Source organism: Cheilinus undulatus, linkage group 3, assembly GCF_018320785.1.
Source record: "Cheilinus undulatus linkage group 3, ASM1832078v1, whole genome shotgun sequence".
NCBI lineage: Eukaryota > Metazoa > Chordata > Actinopteri > Labriformes > Labridae > Cheilinus > Cheilinus undulatus.
This window is the reverse complement of record NC_054867.1, coordinates 3,592,997-3,608,327: the sequence shown is the minus strand read 5'-3', so window position 1 is coordinate 3,608,327 and position 15,331 is coordinate 3,592,997. Positions and strand designations below refer to the sequence as shown.

The window sequence follows — 15,331 nt, the reverse complement described above, 5'->3', positions numbered from 1 at the left end:
AGAGGAAAGAATCTGATTCTCCAGGGCGCTCTTTTTTCTGAATTTCTAAATCTAACAAATATTTACAGACGTAATGTTGGATGACAGTAACTTTTACGGTGATCTTGTCAGAGTTCAGGCAAAAAACTCAAAATGGAGGACCCAAATGCAGATAAAACGAGGATTTAATGAAACGAAAGAACTTACTTGAACAAAAAACCAGGAATCAAAATCAACTAAACAAAATCCAAAAGAAGCCCGAGGAGTAACAGGAGTAACAACGGGGAAGACATCAAATGAACCGACACAGACACAGGGAGACAGAGAGCTTAAATGCACAGGGAGTGATTAACAACGGAGGACAGGTGTGGACAATCAGACACAGGTGGAACTGGTGAAGGTAATCACAGTGGAGGGAAACTGAGGCAGGAAGCAAAACTAGAATCACACACAAGGGAAGGTAACTACAAAATAAAACAGGAAACATGGAACCTAACACAAGAAGCACATGAGGACTAAATGACAAAACTAAACACTAGAAGCTGAACAAGGAAACACAGGAGGATACAAAGAACCAAACACAAGGAGGGAAACTCAAACACATGGAGGAAAACTGAACATGAAACACAGGGAGTAATTCTAAACATGGAATAACTAAACAAGAAGCACAGGGAATAAACTACACAAGAAATACAGCAAGTAAAACTAAACATGAGACACAGAAATTAACTAAACATGAAACACAGGGAATGTAAAACTAACAGGAAGCAGGGAATTACTAAACATGAAACATGAGGAGTAAAACTAGACATGAAACAAGGAATAAACTAGACAAGAACTTGAACTAACATAAGGCACAAAATACACAGAAACACAAGGACTACAAGAAACACCTAAGAACTAAACACCAGAAATATACAAACTAGAAAACTTAAGTACAATGTAAAACTAGAAACATGGAAATCACAGAACAAACAAGGAAAACACGAGGGATCAAGAACTAAACTGAACTATACAGAATAAACACAGGAAAATACTAGAGAATCTCAAAAACATAACAAATCAGAACCTGGATCATGACAGATCTTTTTTTTGTTAACTCTTTCTTCTCTTCAGGGTTCTCACATAATTGGGGGAGATTTTAACTGTGCGTTAAACCCAAAATTGGACAGATCAAGTGGAGTAGATGAGTCACATACTAGCTGTAGAGCTACAATTCATAGATTTGTACAATTCATAGATTTGTGAGAGACTTAAAGTTAATGGATATATGGAGGGAAAGGAATCAAAATACTAAAACCTATTCTTGTCATTTAGGTACTCACCAAACTTACTATAGAATAGATTTTTTTCTCCTCTCTACCAAATTGCAATCCAAAGTATATGATTGCTCTTATGATAATATTGTGATCTCGGATCAGGCTCCCTGCTGCTTGGTCCATAGAGATGCTGAGCTTAAAAGAGACTCTCCAAGGTGGCAATTTCAGCATAAATGGTTACAAGATGAAGACTTGGTGAAATATTGAAGCAAACACATTGATGATTTTTTTTTTTAATTAATACTACACAAACAAAAGCATGAACTAAATGGGAAGCATTTAAGGCATTCCTTAGAGGACATATAATTAGCTATACAGGTTTTAAATCTAAAAAGAATCAAGAAGTTAGGTCACAATTAGAAAGTAAAATAAAAGTACTTCAAGATAAAGTTAACAGAGATCACAATCCACAATTAGAAAAAGAACTGTTGATTCTGAGAGCAGAATACGATAAGCATTCTGCTTTTAGAGCTGCATCAAGTCTTTTGCGTCTTAAACATTCAGAATAACAGACAGTGCATTAAATTTAAAGGCAACACTGACATGTTCATTTAAACACCACCCTGATTAAGGTTCTTCTTTTCCTCTCTGACTGAAGGAAACTTAGTAAAACAACCACATCCTTTTTATGCTTAACAGTGCAAAGAGGAAACTGTTTCTGATCTCTGGAAAGTTCTTGCATAATAAAAACTGCAGTACACTTCAATCAGCTCTCACAGACAGCAGGCTGATCTTTATTTATGCTGTGCTGTTACTGTCCTCATCTTTAGATGCTTAATCCAATAAGGCCAATTGTTTTGTTCACCCAGATAACTGCATATCAGCTCAGCGTCTCTGCTCGCCTGGGTGTATGTGTGATGATAGGCCTACAACACAGTGAGGGGAGCATTAAAGCGTTAAAGCTGTACCTTTTGACTTTTTTACAAAGTTTGCGAGCACACACTTTTTTGTGAAGCTTTACAGGAAAGAAGACTGATGCTGGTTTTGCGGAGACAGACACATATTCAGACATATTTACCAGCATCAGTGGCTATGGCCGACAAAACAGCTATCATTCCGTTATTTTTTAGTGGATTATTGTAACAGCAGTGTGTGACACATCCCTGTATTATCTTGTTTAATATCCATTCAGGAGAAGTGCTTTAAAGAGAGAATATTTTGATCAGGTATCGTTGAAGTGTATCTTTTAATTCAAAAACTTTTCCTTGTGGGCATGTTTCAACAAAGTTCAGTTGTTTTTCTGCTCTATCACTAACATTTATGAGCTTGTGGCAAATAAAACACATTTAACTAGGGTTTGATGTCATTCCCATCTTCAGCATCCAAGGTGAATGGAAGATAGCACAAATCCCTGAATGATGACTTGGCACAACATTTTGGGAGTTTATTAAAAATCTATACATACATATGAATTTTTCATGGCACCAGTTTCAAACAGTACACCCAAGAAGTGTTCTGAGAGTATCAAGGACAATTGAAGCAACATTGTGGTGTGCAAATCGATACAGACACACACATAGAAACACCAATTATAGTAGTAAGATGAGCAGCAGGTCATCCACTTCAATGCTCCAGAGCCACTAATGAGTAGGATTTTTGATTCTTAGTAGTGACATAATGAAAAAATGAGTAAACGTGGCTCCTTGTGACATCTAAACTTTTTAGAAGCTTTTAAAACAGCTGAAGAAATACATTTATGTAACACAGGAAGGATGGCACACTGGTAGATTAAGTAAAGAAGGAGCAATGAAGGACAGATTATTGATCTGTTATAAATGGTAAATAAATGAAAGTGAATGCTTGGCTTGAGTTTTGTTGGGGTTTAAAAAACTGCTTTAGATGGTCATATTATCAATGACATCAGAGTGCAACAGGACTTGGCTGTTTCCAGTTTTTAATGCCTTTTTAACCATCCTAAAATTTTCTGCAGTACACATTATTAGCACCAAATAAATATCACATTATGTAGGAAGGAGGTCAGACCAAGCAATGAAGCACACTGAAGTGTGTATGGAACATGTTACAGGCATCAAATTCAGAGTGTGTGCATATTTCCATCAGTGTCAGCAGATATTAGCTTAAAGTTAATTATCAGTATCAGAATATGAAAACCTCTCATGATAATTACAACCGATACAACTGCTGTAAATATCGGCTGTGTGCATGAATAATTCTGTGGATTTTCAGGCAGGATCTACAGACCTACATCAGCGGAGTCCTTTTCTGTGTTCATCCTCAGTCTTTAACCAATAAAGTTGGTTTTAGAGAACTGAAGTTTTAGGTCTGAACTACAGTCAGCTGAAATAAAGTTGTAAATACTGGTGTATCAGATATCGGCTTAAATCTAAACTTAATTTATCAGTTTGGACTTTAAGGTTGTTTTCAACCCTGGTAGTCTGGACTTGGTTTGGTTCAGGGCTCAGCCTCTAACACTGTTGAACTTTCATGTGATTTGGTTTGTTTTTCCCATTGCACTTGTACAAACGAGCCAAACCATCTGGACAATGTCAAGTGGTTATAAGTTTATGGTGCTGTCGTCCAGAACTAGGAGCAGTGAAGAATAAATGAAAACGTAGAAGAAGATTAAACTAAAAAACTATCTCCTTACTCCATTTTGTTTTTAAACCACATAAACAATGAAACAAGATCATTTTTGGTGTCTTGGATGATCTACACATTCCTTTAAACAGAGTCAGGAATTTAAACATTTTTATGTTCTGGTGGTTTGACTTGTACCTGATTGTAGAGGTTGCTGCAGGTCCCTCACTACCCATGTTTCTGACATGAAAATTAAAAATGTTAAATAAATCTGAATAAATCTGATCCAACATAACAATACTGATATCTATTACCTCAGTAATAAAACATGACACAGTTGTAAAATACTATGACATTGTCACTAAAAATAAATGTAGTATCAGAGTAGTTCAGATTATACAGGTGTTATTAAAACAACACTAAGTGTTTGTATCTTCTCATTACTTTCTTTTGTCACATTTTGGAGAGTGTGATTGCTAATGTGGTGGAAACATCAGGTAGAAAAATTCAGTTTGTTAGTACAACAAAAGTAGAGTAAATATTTGAAGTGTAGTACTGTCTTCATGATGTGAGTTTTAAATCAGATTTACAGGAGCAATAAAAAGAACAGTGATACAGTTTTAGTAGAAGTTAAATCAAAAACAAATAAAATGGTATGTTACCTGAGTATAGCTTCTGTGTAAAATGACTTTCATATTGTACTGCAATTTTTCTGTACTATAACTGTAAAAAAGTAAAATGAATCTTAAACAGCCCAGCAGATATTTATAATGTTTGTATTCAAAACATTTTTCCTTTTGTTTTTACAGAGCCGTCTACAGAGCCGACCAAAGGTGAGATCTTCCCTTTTTAAATTGTCTAGTTGAGTGATTAATTAAGATTTATTTCAGTCTTTGTGTTATACTAATCCTAAAGAACTTCATATTTAAATAATTTTAGAAGGATTGCATCACCGTCCAACCTAGTTTAAAACCCTGTTTCTACTGTCTGTATTTAAATGTCACTCCCTTTATCAGTTAATCCATCAATCAATCAATCAGTCAGACTTTATATGCATAGCACCAATTCATTATCAAAGTTAACTCAAGACACTGTACAAAGAGGGCAGGGCTAGACCATACTCCAGATTATTAATAAAGACCCAAGATTAATCCAGCATGAGCTCAGCACTATGAAACATTTACCAAAGTCACAGTGGAGAGAAAAAGACTTCCTGTAAAAGGCAGAAACCTGGAGCAGAACCAGACTCATGATGAACAGAAATCTGCTGAAGCTGTGTTAGGGAAGGTGTTGCATGCCTTCCCCTGCACACAGCTGTGGTGACTGCAGAGATTCTTACTCCTTTGTCTCAGTGTGTCACTGCACCCTGAAGAAGGTGGAGGTCATTACGTGTTGGTGCATTTTTAATGTTTCTATCCCTTTGAATGAAAGGCCTTTTACATTTATCAAACCATCTTGAGTGTCTCGACCTGGATTATCTTTGCCACTGTTTTTGGTCATTGGTCAGCTATCTGGGGTTGAAACAGGGTAGAGGCAGGGCTGTACAGTGCAACATACATTTGTCAAATGCTACAAGAAAATCGGTCTGTGCTAAGAGGTTGCTGCTCCTCATTGTGCACAGGTGCTATAGCAAAGTGAGAGAGGTGCGTGCATGTTAGGAGCGCAGATAAGACTTTAGGTTTTACTTGTTTCCACAAAAACTTCACTTCACTTTGATTTGAGATTCGAAATTCATGCCCAGTCCATTCATTTTTTATGTCTAGCACACTTTAAATCCAAGTGTAATATTATTTCCTCTTGTCATGAGTCATTTTTAATTCCACTGAAAAAACCATCACCCAAGCTTTCAAACTAAGTGTAATATGAGAGTATAGACACCTATAGTCACAGGAACAAATATTTAGTTTATATTTATTAATCCTCAAGTGCGTTACTCAGGTCGCATGCAACCTCCACGTCTTAAAAGGTTAAAGGACCGAACAGCGGAGAAGAAACCAGGTGAGTCCTGATGAAGTCACAATACCATTCACCTGCTCAGTGAGACCCCACAGACCTGACACAATCCACAAACATTTAAAATCTTCATAATTCAATCTGTGGGACAATAAACTTCATTTAGCGATGTTAAGATTCACTACCCGTCAACAAAGAATTTATCACACCATAAAACAAGTGGGTTCTGCTTCATTTTATGATAGATAAAACACATTTTTTTAAACTAAACCCTCAAAAATTATAAGAAGAGTGGCTCAATTCTCGGGAGGGACCTGAATGCATCAGAGGATCTTCACATCACGACGGAAACTGGATGAGCGGCACCATATCTCGTCTTCTACTGGAAGTCACTTGAACTGAACGTCTTCTTCGTTGTTTCCTTCGTGCATCGCCGCCATTTTAATATAGGCAAGTTCGTTACATAAGGAAATATAAGTAGACCAACAATATGTGACTTTTCAGACAAGCAAGCACAGTGATTACAATACATTAATTTTAATAATTGAGTTATGATCCAAATTCAACAGAAAACAATGAAGAAGACGTTCAGTTCAAGTGACGTCTGGTATTAGAAGACAAGATATGGCGTCGGTTTTCCGACTTCTGGTGTGAAGTTGAGGTCCTCAGATGCATCAAGAACTCTTTCAGTTTTCTAGACATTGTTTTAATCAGTGTAATATTGTTTTTATTAATGTCTTAGCATTGTTTAAGGCATTTTTGCTTGTAGAAATAGATAACTTACTGATTGTATCAGTGCTGAATAATTCAATTCAGTAAACTCTGATATGGAAACGTGTTTGCATATCAAACCCAGGTCAAAAGGAAGTGTTCTGAAGTGGGTAACAAATTTACTCAAAATTCTCAACATATGTTCTATTACATTTATATTTCATTTGCACTTACATAGAGTAGATTTAACATGCATTAATCTGTACTTGAATATACTTTTTAAAAATATACTTCACACACGGAAAATAGATATGTAGTATACTTTTAAAAGATATGTTAAATTGTCAGTATATTAGAAATTTAATTGTAGTGTATTCACCAAAAGTACATTGTTTTCACACTTAAAATGCCATTTAGTTTTATTTTATTTCCGTACATTCTTAAATAATCCACTAATAGTGCACTAAGGCATTTGTCTACTAACTCTGAGTATATTTAATGAATATTATCTTCTACCTGAAATACTAAGCATATGCTTAGTTTAGTTTAAATGAATAAAATTAAATGTATGCATATTTACTTAACATATATTTACCCATTCTTACTTTAAATACCATTTGATTTTGCTTTGTTTCAGTACATTCTTAACTCATCAGTTTTAACTGTTCTAAAAAGGCATTCTTGTACAGATGCACTTACTTTAAAGTAGTGTAAAAGTAAATTATAGATTACATATCATATAAAACTACAGGAAAAACTGATTCTAGTATCATTAGACTAGTTATAAGTAAATATTATGATGATAATAAACTTATGAATAACACTTAAAGTATTTACAAATAATTAGGCTGATTTGTGATAAATAAAAATTCAAATTGAAACATGTAGAAACTCTAGATGTGTACAGATTAGTGGTGTTTTTGTTTGAACTGTTATTTACAGTGGTAAGAAATATTGGTTTAGATTCACACAGAAACGGCTTTTTTATGACAGCACCTCTGCCCTTCATCCAGCAGAAATAGAAGTGAGGGTTGCACAGTTATGAATTTTTGGCTATATCCAATAAGCCAATATTTACATAATAATTTTAGCTTAGACCATTTTCAGAATTGAAATTAAAATCTAGTTCAGACTTGAGCTGGGCAATACATAGGATTTTAGATTAAATTGCAAAATGTCCAACTGCAGTTTTCAAATCCCAGAAGGTGCAATATTTCTTTGACCTGAACTGTGTGTCGAAAGACCAGCTTAATACATTTTTGAGGCAGAGATGTTATGCTCAACACACCATGCAAACATTCAAGTGTCAATTTTTTGTAGAATAATTTGCAGAAAAATTATGGAGCTATATTTGTTGCAAAAGTATTTGCAAACGGTACAAAATCTGCGCACAAATCCACAAATGCGTGCACAAATCCACAAATGCATGCACAAATCCACAAATGCATGTACAGATCTGCAAATGCTTGCACAAATCCACAAATACATGCACAAATCCACAAATGCATGCACAAATCCACAAATGCATGTACAGATCTGCAAATGTGTGCAAAGTTTTGAAAATCTGTACAAAGATCCACAAATCCATGCACTAATCTGCAAATATGTAGACCAATTTGTAATTGTGGAATTAGTTCATTTTGGTTCAGAATCTGCCTCTCAATTGGCTGTCATACACACGCGACTTTTGTAACACTTGTACCGCAAATGATTTGTACTGAGATCCATAAGCGTGTGCTTGGATCTGTAAGCGTAGAGCCTGGGTCTTTGCCCTCAGTGAAGGCTCACAGGCAAGGCTGCCTTTCTCATCAGATACGCTTAACACAGGAGGCAGCAGTTAAGACTTAGTAACAGCTCTATATAACGTCAATGTGAAATGAAAAATGTTATCTTATTATACTGTTATATTATTATTATTATTATTATTGTTGTTTTGTTGTTGTTGTTGTTGTTATTATTATTTTTATTATGACTTCCTTATCTCCAAAGTCATATCACAGCGGTGGTTGAGTTGCCATCTCTACAAGACAGGGGGTTCATTGTGTCTTATTTAACAGAAATCACCATTATGACGCTGTATGAGCCTGGTGATGTTAGCAATAGGATCGATAGAGTGGTCTGTAACAAATATATATTTATATGAATAACATAGGAAGAGAAAGATTGTTGGTCTCGCACGGAGTTGAACGGCACTGACCAACGTTGATATCTAATTACATTACTCCGCAATGTCGGATTGTGTGGATCAAGTAGCTGAATGGCAACATCGCGGATTTTCCGTGCAGATCCGTGCATGCATTTGTGGATTTGTGCATGCATTTGCAGATCTGTGCACACATTTGCAGATCCGTGCATGCATTTGTGGATTTGTGCACGCATTTGCAGATTTGTGTGCAGATCTTTGTACGCATTTGCAAATACTTTTTCAACAAATATAGCTCCATAAAAAATCCTTCTTACCTTGTTTTTGTAAGCTTGGCAGACATACAAAGTCATCAGATCATCATTCCCTTCAATACAACAATTCATATCAATGAGTCAAAATAATCACATTTAGATATGTTCATGTCAATATAGAATGGTTAATTGCTTGTATGTTGAGAAATACATAAGGCAAGGAACTAAAGTATTAATTGCAAAAATGAACAAATAGGAATTGTATTATCTTGGAAAAATAACTGGGTTGAGAATTGAAGAACCCTTAAAGTTTAAAACATAAAGTCCTGTCAGCAGGAAACAGCTAACCTGATACACCAGATCACCTCATATCCATGCATGAATATATTTGACATTCATCTGGGAAAGCTCCAGTTCTTTAACGTTTCTTAATATGTAGAATGCTTTAATTTGTTTTTACATTAAACAAAAAACAAATTTTGACACAGCACGAAAGCCCTGATTCCCGGCCCAGTGGATTCACAAACTTCTCAGGGTTATTGACAATACTTGACGATCCCGGGCTGAAACTTACCCAGGTTTCCAGGTCAAAGACTGTCAGAAATGTACTCGGGGGGAGGGAGGGGGGTGCGGAGCTGCGGGGGGTTGGAGGATTTGTGAAGCTGTGAAAGCCCTCCCTCACTGCATCAACTCTCGCGGTCAGTTTAATTAACCTGTCAGTAAATAGGCTGCGTAGTATAATCTCATTTTATAATCTCCTTAAAGTGTTCACGTTAGCGTTAGCTTCTCTTACAGTCACACAGAAAGGAGAGGTGATGAAAGGCGATGTCAGCTGGTCATCAAGTCGCAACGAGCGAACTTTTTTCCTCTCACCTCCGTAAATAAACGCTGCATGCTGCCTGCTTTATGCTCATAAATGACACAGCGCGGGCTGGATCAAGTGATCCTGTTATTAGTTACTGTTACAAACGAATGAAAGACGATGATCTGAGGTTATTTTGTAGGCTGTATGAGTTTAAAGAGTTACCGCGCCGGGATCACGGAGATCAAAGGCAGGTGCGCGCTGATCGTCTCTCAATTAATTCTACTATACAGTAAGACGTGATGAGTAGAAAAGATGTGTTAATGCTTCCAAAGGCTTGTTACGTTCATTTTAGGATCATTTAGAGTACCAAGCAGGTGCAGTGAGGAGCCTGGATGGATTGAATTAGTCCCCGACGAGGTAACTTTTTATAATGAATGAATGTTTTACCTGAACGTCCAATTGATTAATTGGTGCCTGGGTGCGATTTTGGTCGACCAAGTTTTTCTTTGGTTGACTACAGCCCTAAATTTAACCAGTAAAACAATGTGTGATTGGTGAAAGAGAACTGTTACTATTGGTCGGACAGTACACCCCTGTGGGTAAGCCCCTCCCTTTTCATATCGTTACCATATTTTTATATTCATATTTTATCATAATGGAATAATATTCACCCATTCTTCTTCCTATACACATTAGAGCCCGACCGATATTGATTGATTGATTGATTGATTGATATGGGATTTTTTTTGGGCCAATGCCAATACCGATATTGGGGGCCAAAAAAAAAGCCGATATCCGATATATCGGCTGATATCTGATATATTGGCCGATAACCAATATTTTGGCCAATATATCAAATAAGAACATTGATATACACAGGATATATACTGTACATGAACACAAATGTGGACATGTGAATAACCAGTTGCATTTATCTTTGTTTATTTCTCAAAGATGCTACTTAGACGACATTAAATGCTGTATAATAGTCTTATACTGTGGCTGTGGACAATATTAGACAGGAAAATAACAAATGGAGAGCATATTTACATCATTGTGGCAAATATGCACATAGAATATGTTTACAATGTGTTTCTTGATAACCCTGAGGACGGCCACGAGCTTAAATGCCCCTGTTTTATAAAGTTGTTCTCTAAAGATCTACTATTAGTGAAACTTTCTGTCTCCACACTGGGAGAATATGTCACAGGAAAGATAAACACCGTATGAGTGCTTTTCTGGTTTGTGCTTTTCAAAGTAAAAGCCTGGTTTAGCATTTCTATAGAGAAACTCCGTTCACTTGTACAGAATGCTTTTATTTTGAAAAGTTCCCAACACACTTTCTCTGTACACTGAATCAAGTAGCTTTTAGCGGTGTTTACTGAAGTAAAACTTATGAAGTACAGGGCTTTGAGAGCAGGGAGATGCGGCTGACATGCAGAAAACTCGCGTCCTGTGTGAAAGCCGCACCGGCAGGAACCGGAGCTGACACGCGCAGCACACAAGAGCAGCAAAACACGATCCCAGTCTGAAACGGGCGTTAGTCCTCCTCTGCTGCAGTCGAACTGCACGAGGACGAGGCTGCCTGTGAGTGCTTAGGGACGGGGAGGGGCCCATGGCAGCAGCGCTGCTCAGTGAGAAGGACAACAACGATACGTGCTTTCACATCAAAGTCTCCAAAACTCTCCAGGAACACCAGAAGAAGTTGCTAGATTTGTCGCTAGTTGCTTTTTTGAAAAAGAGTCGCCAGAGGGGTCTGAAAACTCGATAAATATAGCGACGAAGTCACAAAGTTGGCAACACTGAGTGAGGGAGAGCTGCTGCTGCACTCTGCATCTGAGGGGGAGGAGCCAGGCACTCGGGCTGAGTCCAGCATGGACTCGGGCTGAGTCCAGCATGGACACACAACACAGGCAACACTGAGTGAGGGAGAGCTGCTGCTGCACTCTGCATCTGAGGGGGAGGAGCCAGGCACTCGGGCTGAGTCCAGCATGGACACACAACACAGAGCGACAGGAGACAATCACCACAGAGCAAAAAAAGTTAATATATCTGCTACATTTTGGCCGATGTTGATTAGTCTGTGAAACGCTATAATCGGCCCGATTAATCAGCCCGCTGATAAATCGGTCGGGCTCTAATACACATCCCTTCTACTTTATAAATATTATAAAGCTATATGTTTCAGGTTCTAAACATTATATTTATATAATATTATTAAACATGGCCATTGTAAAATAAAAAAGAAGGCAGATCAGAATGAAAAAAGCTTTATTTGCACATTGAAGAATCACGAGCATTCAGCCTTTAACGATGACAAACTCAGGAGAAAACAGACATTTCTGCACAAAACAAGGGAGAACAGTTCATGTTTTCTTGTCTCATCTGATGCTCCATCACTACATCATCTCCTCTGGTCTGTGATGCTCCTCATGGCTCCCAGCCAGGGGTGGATCTAGAAGAATATTCCTGGGGTGGCACGAGGTTGGCAGGAGATTCTTTAGGGGTGGCATCCCATGGCAATGTGTATTTGTTGGTTCAATCACATTATCAATGAATATTTACATGGAAAGCCTCCAAATGAAATTATGTTGACTCAGTAAAGTTTGGCTCCCTCATTTTGGCACATAAGTAAATCTACTAATCAAAATGTACAAGATGAAAGACAATAACTGAATGAATTATAACCAGATAACTAAATTATACTGCTTTACAACAAAATACTACTTTTTACACTATTTCACCAGCAGCGGGCACCTAGTCTATGCAAAGGCTGATACAAAAAAGGTATTAATTACACAAAAAGTCAGTCAGTGTTAAATTGGGATATTTCTATCAGCTATTGATCATTAGTCCAACTTGAGCGCAACAACCATTTTATGAACAGACTTCATTATCATACATTCAGTATTAATTAAAAAAACAGCTGATAACTGAAAATGTGGATGCATATAAAATAGTCAGATCTGACATGAGCACAGAGACCACTGTCTTTGAGTTTGGTCTTTTAATCACAGCGCTAACCAGCTGAAATAAAAACAGTCTTCAGGTCAGGAGAAAATGTCAGGAAGGGAAACAATTAGTCCCATCTTCGGACTGTGGAACCTTCTTTAGCCTGCTTCATGAAGGTTCTTTGGGAAACAGTCCTGTTTCAGCTTAGCTGGCCCTTTACACCTGGATTTGGATGTCTAAAGGAGGAGATTAAAAAAGATCTAAACTTAAATAGAGCATTACTGATTAAAATATATATGAACTACTATTAACACGATGTGAAGCTGTCACTGATAAGACATGTTGAACTCAGGTTGTATTTCAGCACAGAGCAGAACATTTTGGCCTGGGTGTGCATTTCGTTAATTTTGGAGTTTCAACCTCAAATGCCATAGTAGTTCTAAAACACAGTGTACACAGAACACAGTGGCTCTCCTCTGAATCACAGATTTTTTACTAAATCCCACTAAAAGCAAACACTTTAATTAGAATGAGTTTTCCCTTGTTGCTCAGTGTCTGTCACCTTAGTCTTTAGTGAGAGAAAAATGACATTGTCATCTTTTGTATTCCTTATATAAAGTTCTAAGTGACTTTACTGTGGTTTTCCTTTAATTTTAACTGTAATGTATATATTTATAGTAATAATGGTCTTCATCTTAACATTAAATGCTGGGTGTGTAAATGGCTGTTTTCCCACTTACTGTCTAATTCCACTGCCTGTAGCGTGAGCTTCTTAAGACTGGAATCCAAACAGATTTCTGCAACAAGATTCAAAGTTTTCAGTAAATGAGAGCTTTCTTTGTGAGCTGAATGGGATTGTTAAGCCTTTAGATTTTTGTACATCCAGGGGCCAATTTAAGAAAGTGATTTAACAAAATTATTCAGAGCAGAGAGTGATGGAGTATCGAAGCCACATAGCAAAATAAAAATGTTGACATTAAAGTTGTAATATTTAAAGATTAAAGTGATATATTCATGGGAATGAAGTCCTAAATGTTTTAGATTAAAGTGGGGAATTTACAAGTAAAGTTTGAATGCAAGTCCATGGTCAGTTGTTTTATTTTGAAGCCTTCATATATTCAGGCTATATGCTATATATTTCAGCATTTGCTTTCAAATGATGCTTGGAATCATTTACAGACAGTATGAACATGACCTATGATGCATACTCGTTACAACGAAACCTACATGGTAATTTTAAGCTTATTATTTGAACTTTGAAGCATATTAACATTGGACAATCAGAATAAAACATCGTCATGAGAGATTTGTAAATTAACATTAAGATAACCTTGCCTGCTTCAGCCTATGTTTCTCTCTGAAACGGACCTCTGCTCAGTGACATCTTACATTTGAGCATGCATGAAAAACCTCAGTAAGTGTTCCTACATTAAACAGACCTGACGCCAGACCTAGCTAACATTACATACAAACCAGGAAAGTGCTGTGAGTTGCGTTTTTCCAACAAGATTTATAAAAGTATCACAACACCATTAGCCATACACTTTTTGGATTATTGTTTTATTGCAGATGAACAGGCAATAGAGGGAGTTGCGACAAGTTAATGACACAGACAAAAACTCTATCGCCATCATGGTAGAGTCAAATAAAACATCACATTTAAGTTAACTTACTATGAAATGGAATATTTCTCCTCATTTTCTAGCCAGAGCTGCAAACAGGGCTGTTGTGTTTAACAGACATAGTGGGAATTGGCTCTTAGGTGAAAAACGATGAAGGAAGGAGCAGTTTAGTGAACGATGGCTTACTTTATTTCCAGAGGTAACATTCTGCTCTCTCTGCCTCTTTCAGACTACATTACTGAACACAGGGCACTCCACAGCACATTACCGCCACCTTGCGGTGGTTTTAAGTAACAACACTATACCTCAAAATAAGATTGGCATTTAACAACGCATCCTTCTGTTTTCTTTACAACTATGCATTTTTCTTTAAACACCACAGGGGCCAGGCGGCGTCATCATAGCCTAGGGGTTCACATACTTTTTCCACCCTGCACTGTGAATGTTTAAATGGTTTGATCAATAAAAACATGTAAACATACCATTTTTTTGCACGGTATTAGTTTAAGCAGACTGTGTTTGTCTATTGTTGTGAATTAGATGATCAGACCACATTTGATGACCAATTTATGCAGAAATCCAAGAAATCTCAAAGGGTTCACATACTTTTTCTAGGGACTGTAGGCTTATATCTAACATTATCGACGACAAAAGGGAACATTAACGGCTAATTCAAAGACCAGCATTCATTGGGGATACTTCCAGCACACCACAGGTCATCAAACTCACCGTCCTGCAGCTTGTTTTGTCCCTTTGTTGTTCTCGCTGTTTAGCTGCTTCCTGTAACGAAGGATGACATTTATCAGTACTTTTGTTGAAAAAATAGACACATGCTACGCAACAATAATCACTTACAATCACCCGCCACGATACGCTGAATGTTTACCACATTTCGGGCAAAGGGAGCCTAAAAGGTAAACAACATGGACCATGTCCCGGAGAGCTAGCAAAACACGGGCATGAACTTAACCAGCTAACTGCTAGCATTGCTTTCTGTTCTTTACTCAGTCACAGGTACAGTCTCAAGAAGAAGAGAAGGAATCACGGCTGTGCTA

At 37.2% G+C, this 15,331-nt stretch overlaps 1 protein-coding gene across 3 annotated transcripts in view; it reads left to right on the top strand.

Moving 5' to 3' along the window:
* LOC121507192 (CD276 antigen-like) overlaps positions 1 to 15,331 on the top strand; it is a 56,103-nt gene that overhangs the window by 21,649 nt on the left and 19,123 nt on the right. For all 3 annotated transcript variants that reach the window (XM_041783397.1, XM_041783398.1, XM_041783396.1), the window contains one exon: positions 4,646 to 4,669. In XM_041783397.1, the coding sequence (XP_041639331.1) occupies positions 4,646 to 4,669 (24 nt within the window). The remainder of the gene's footprint in view (positions 1 to 4,645; positions 4,670 to 15,331) is intronic.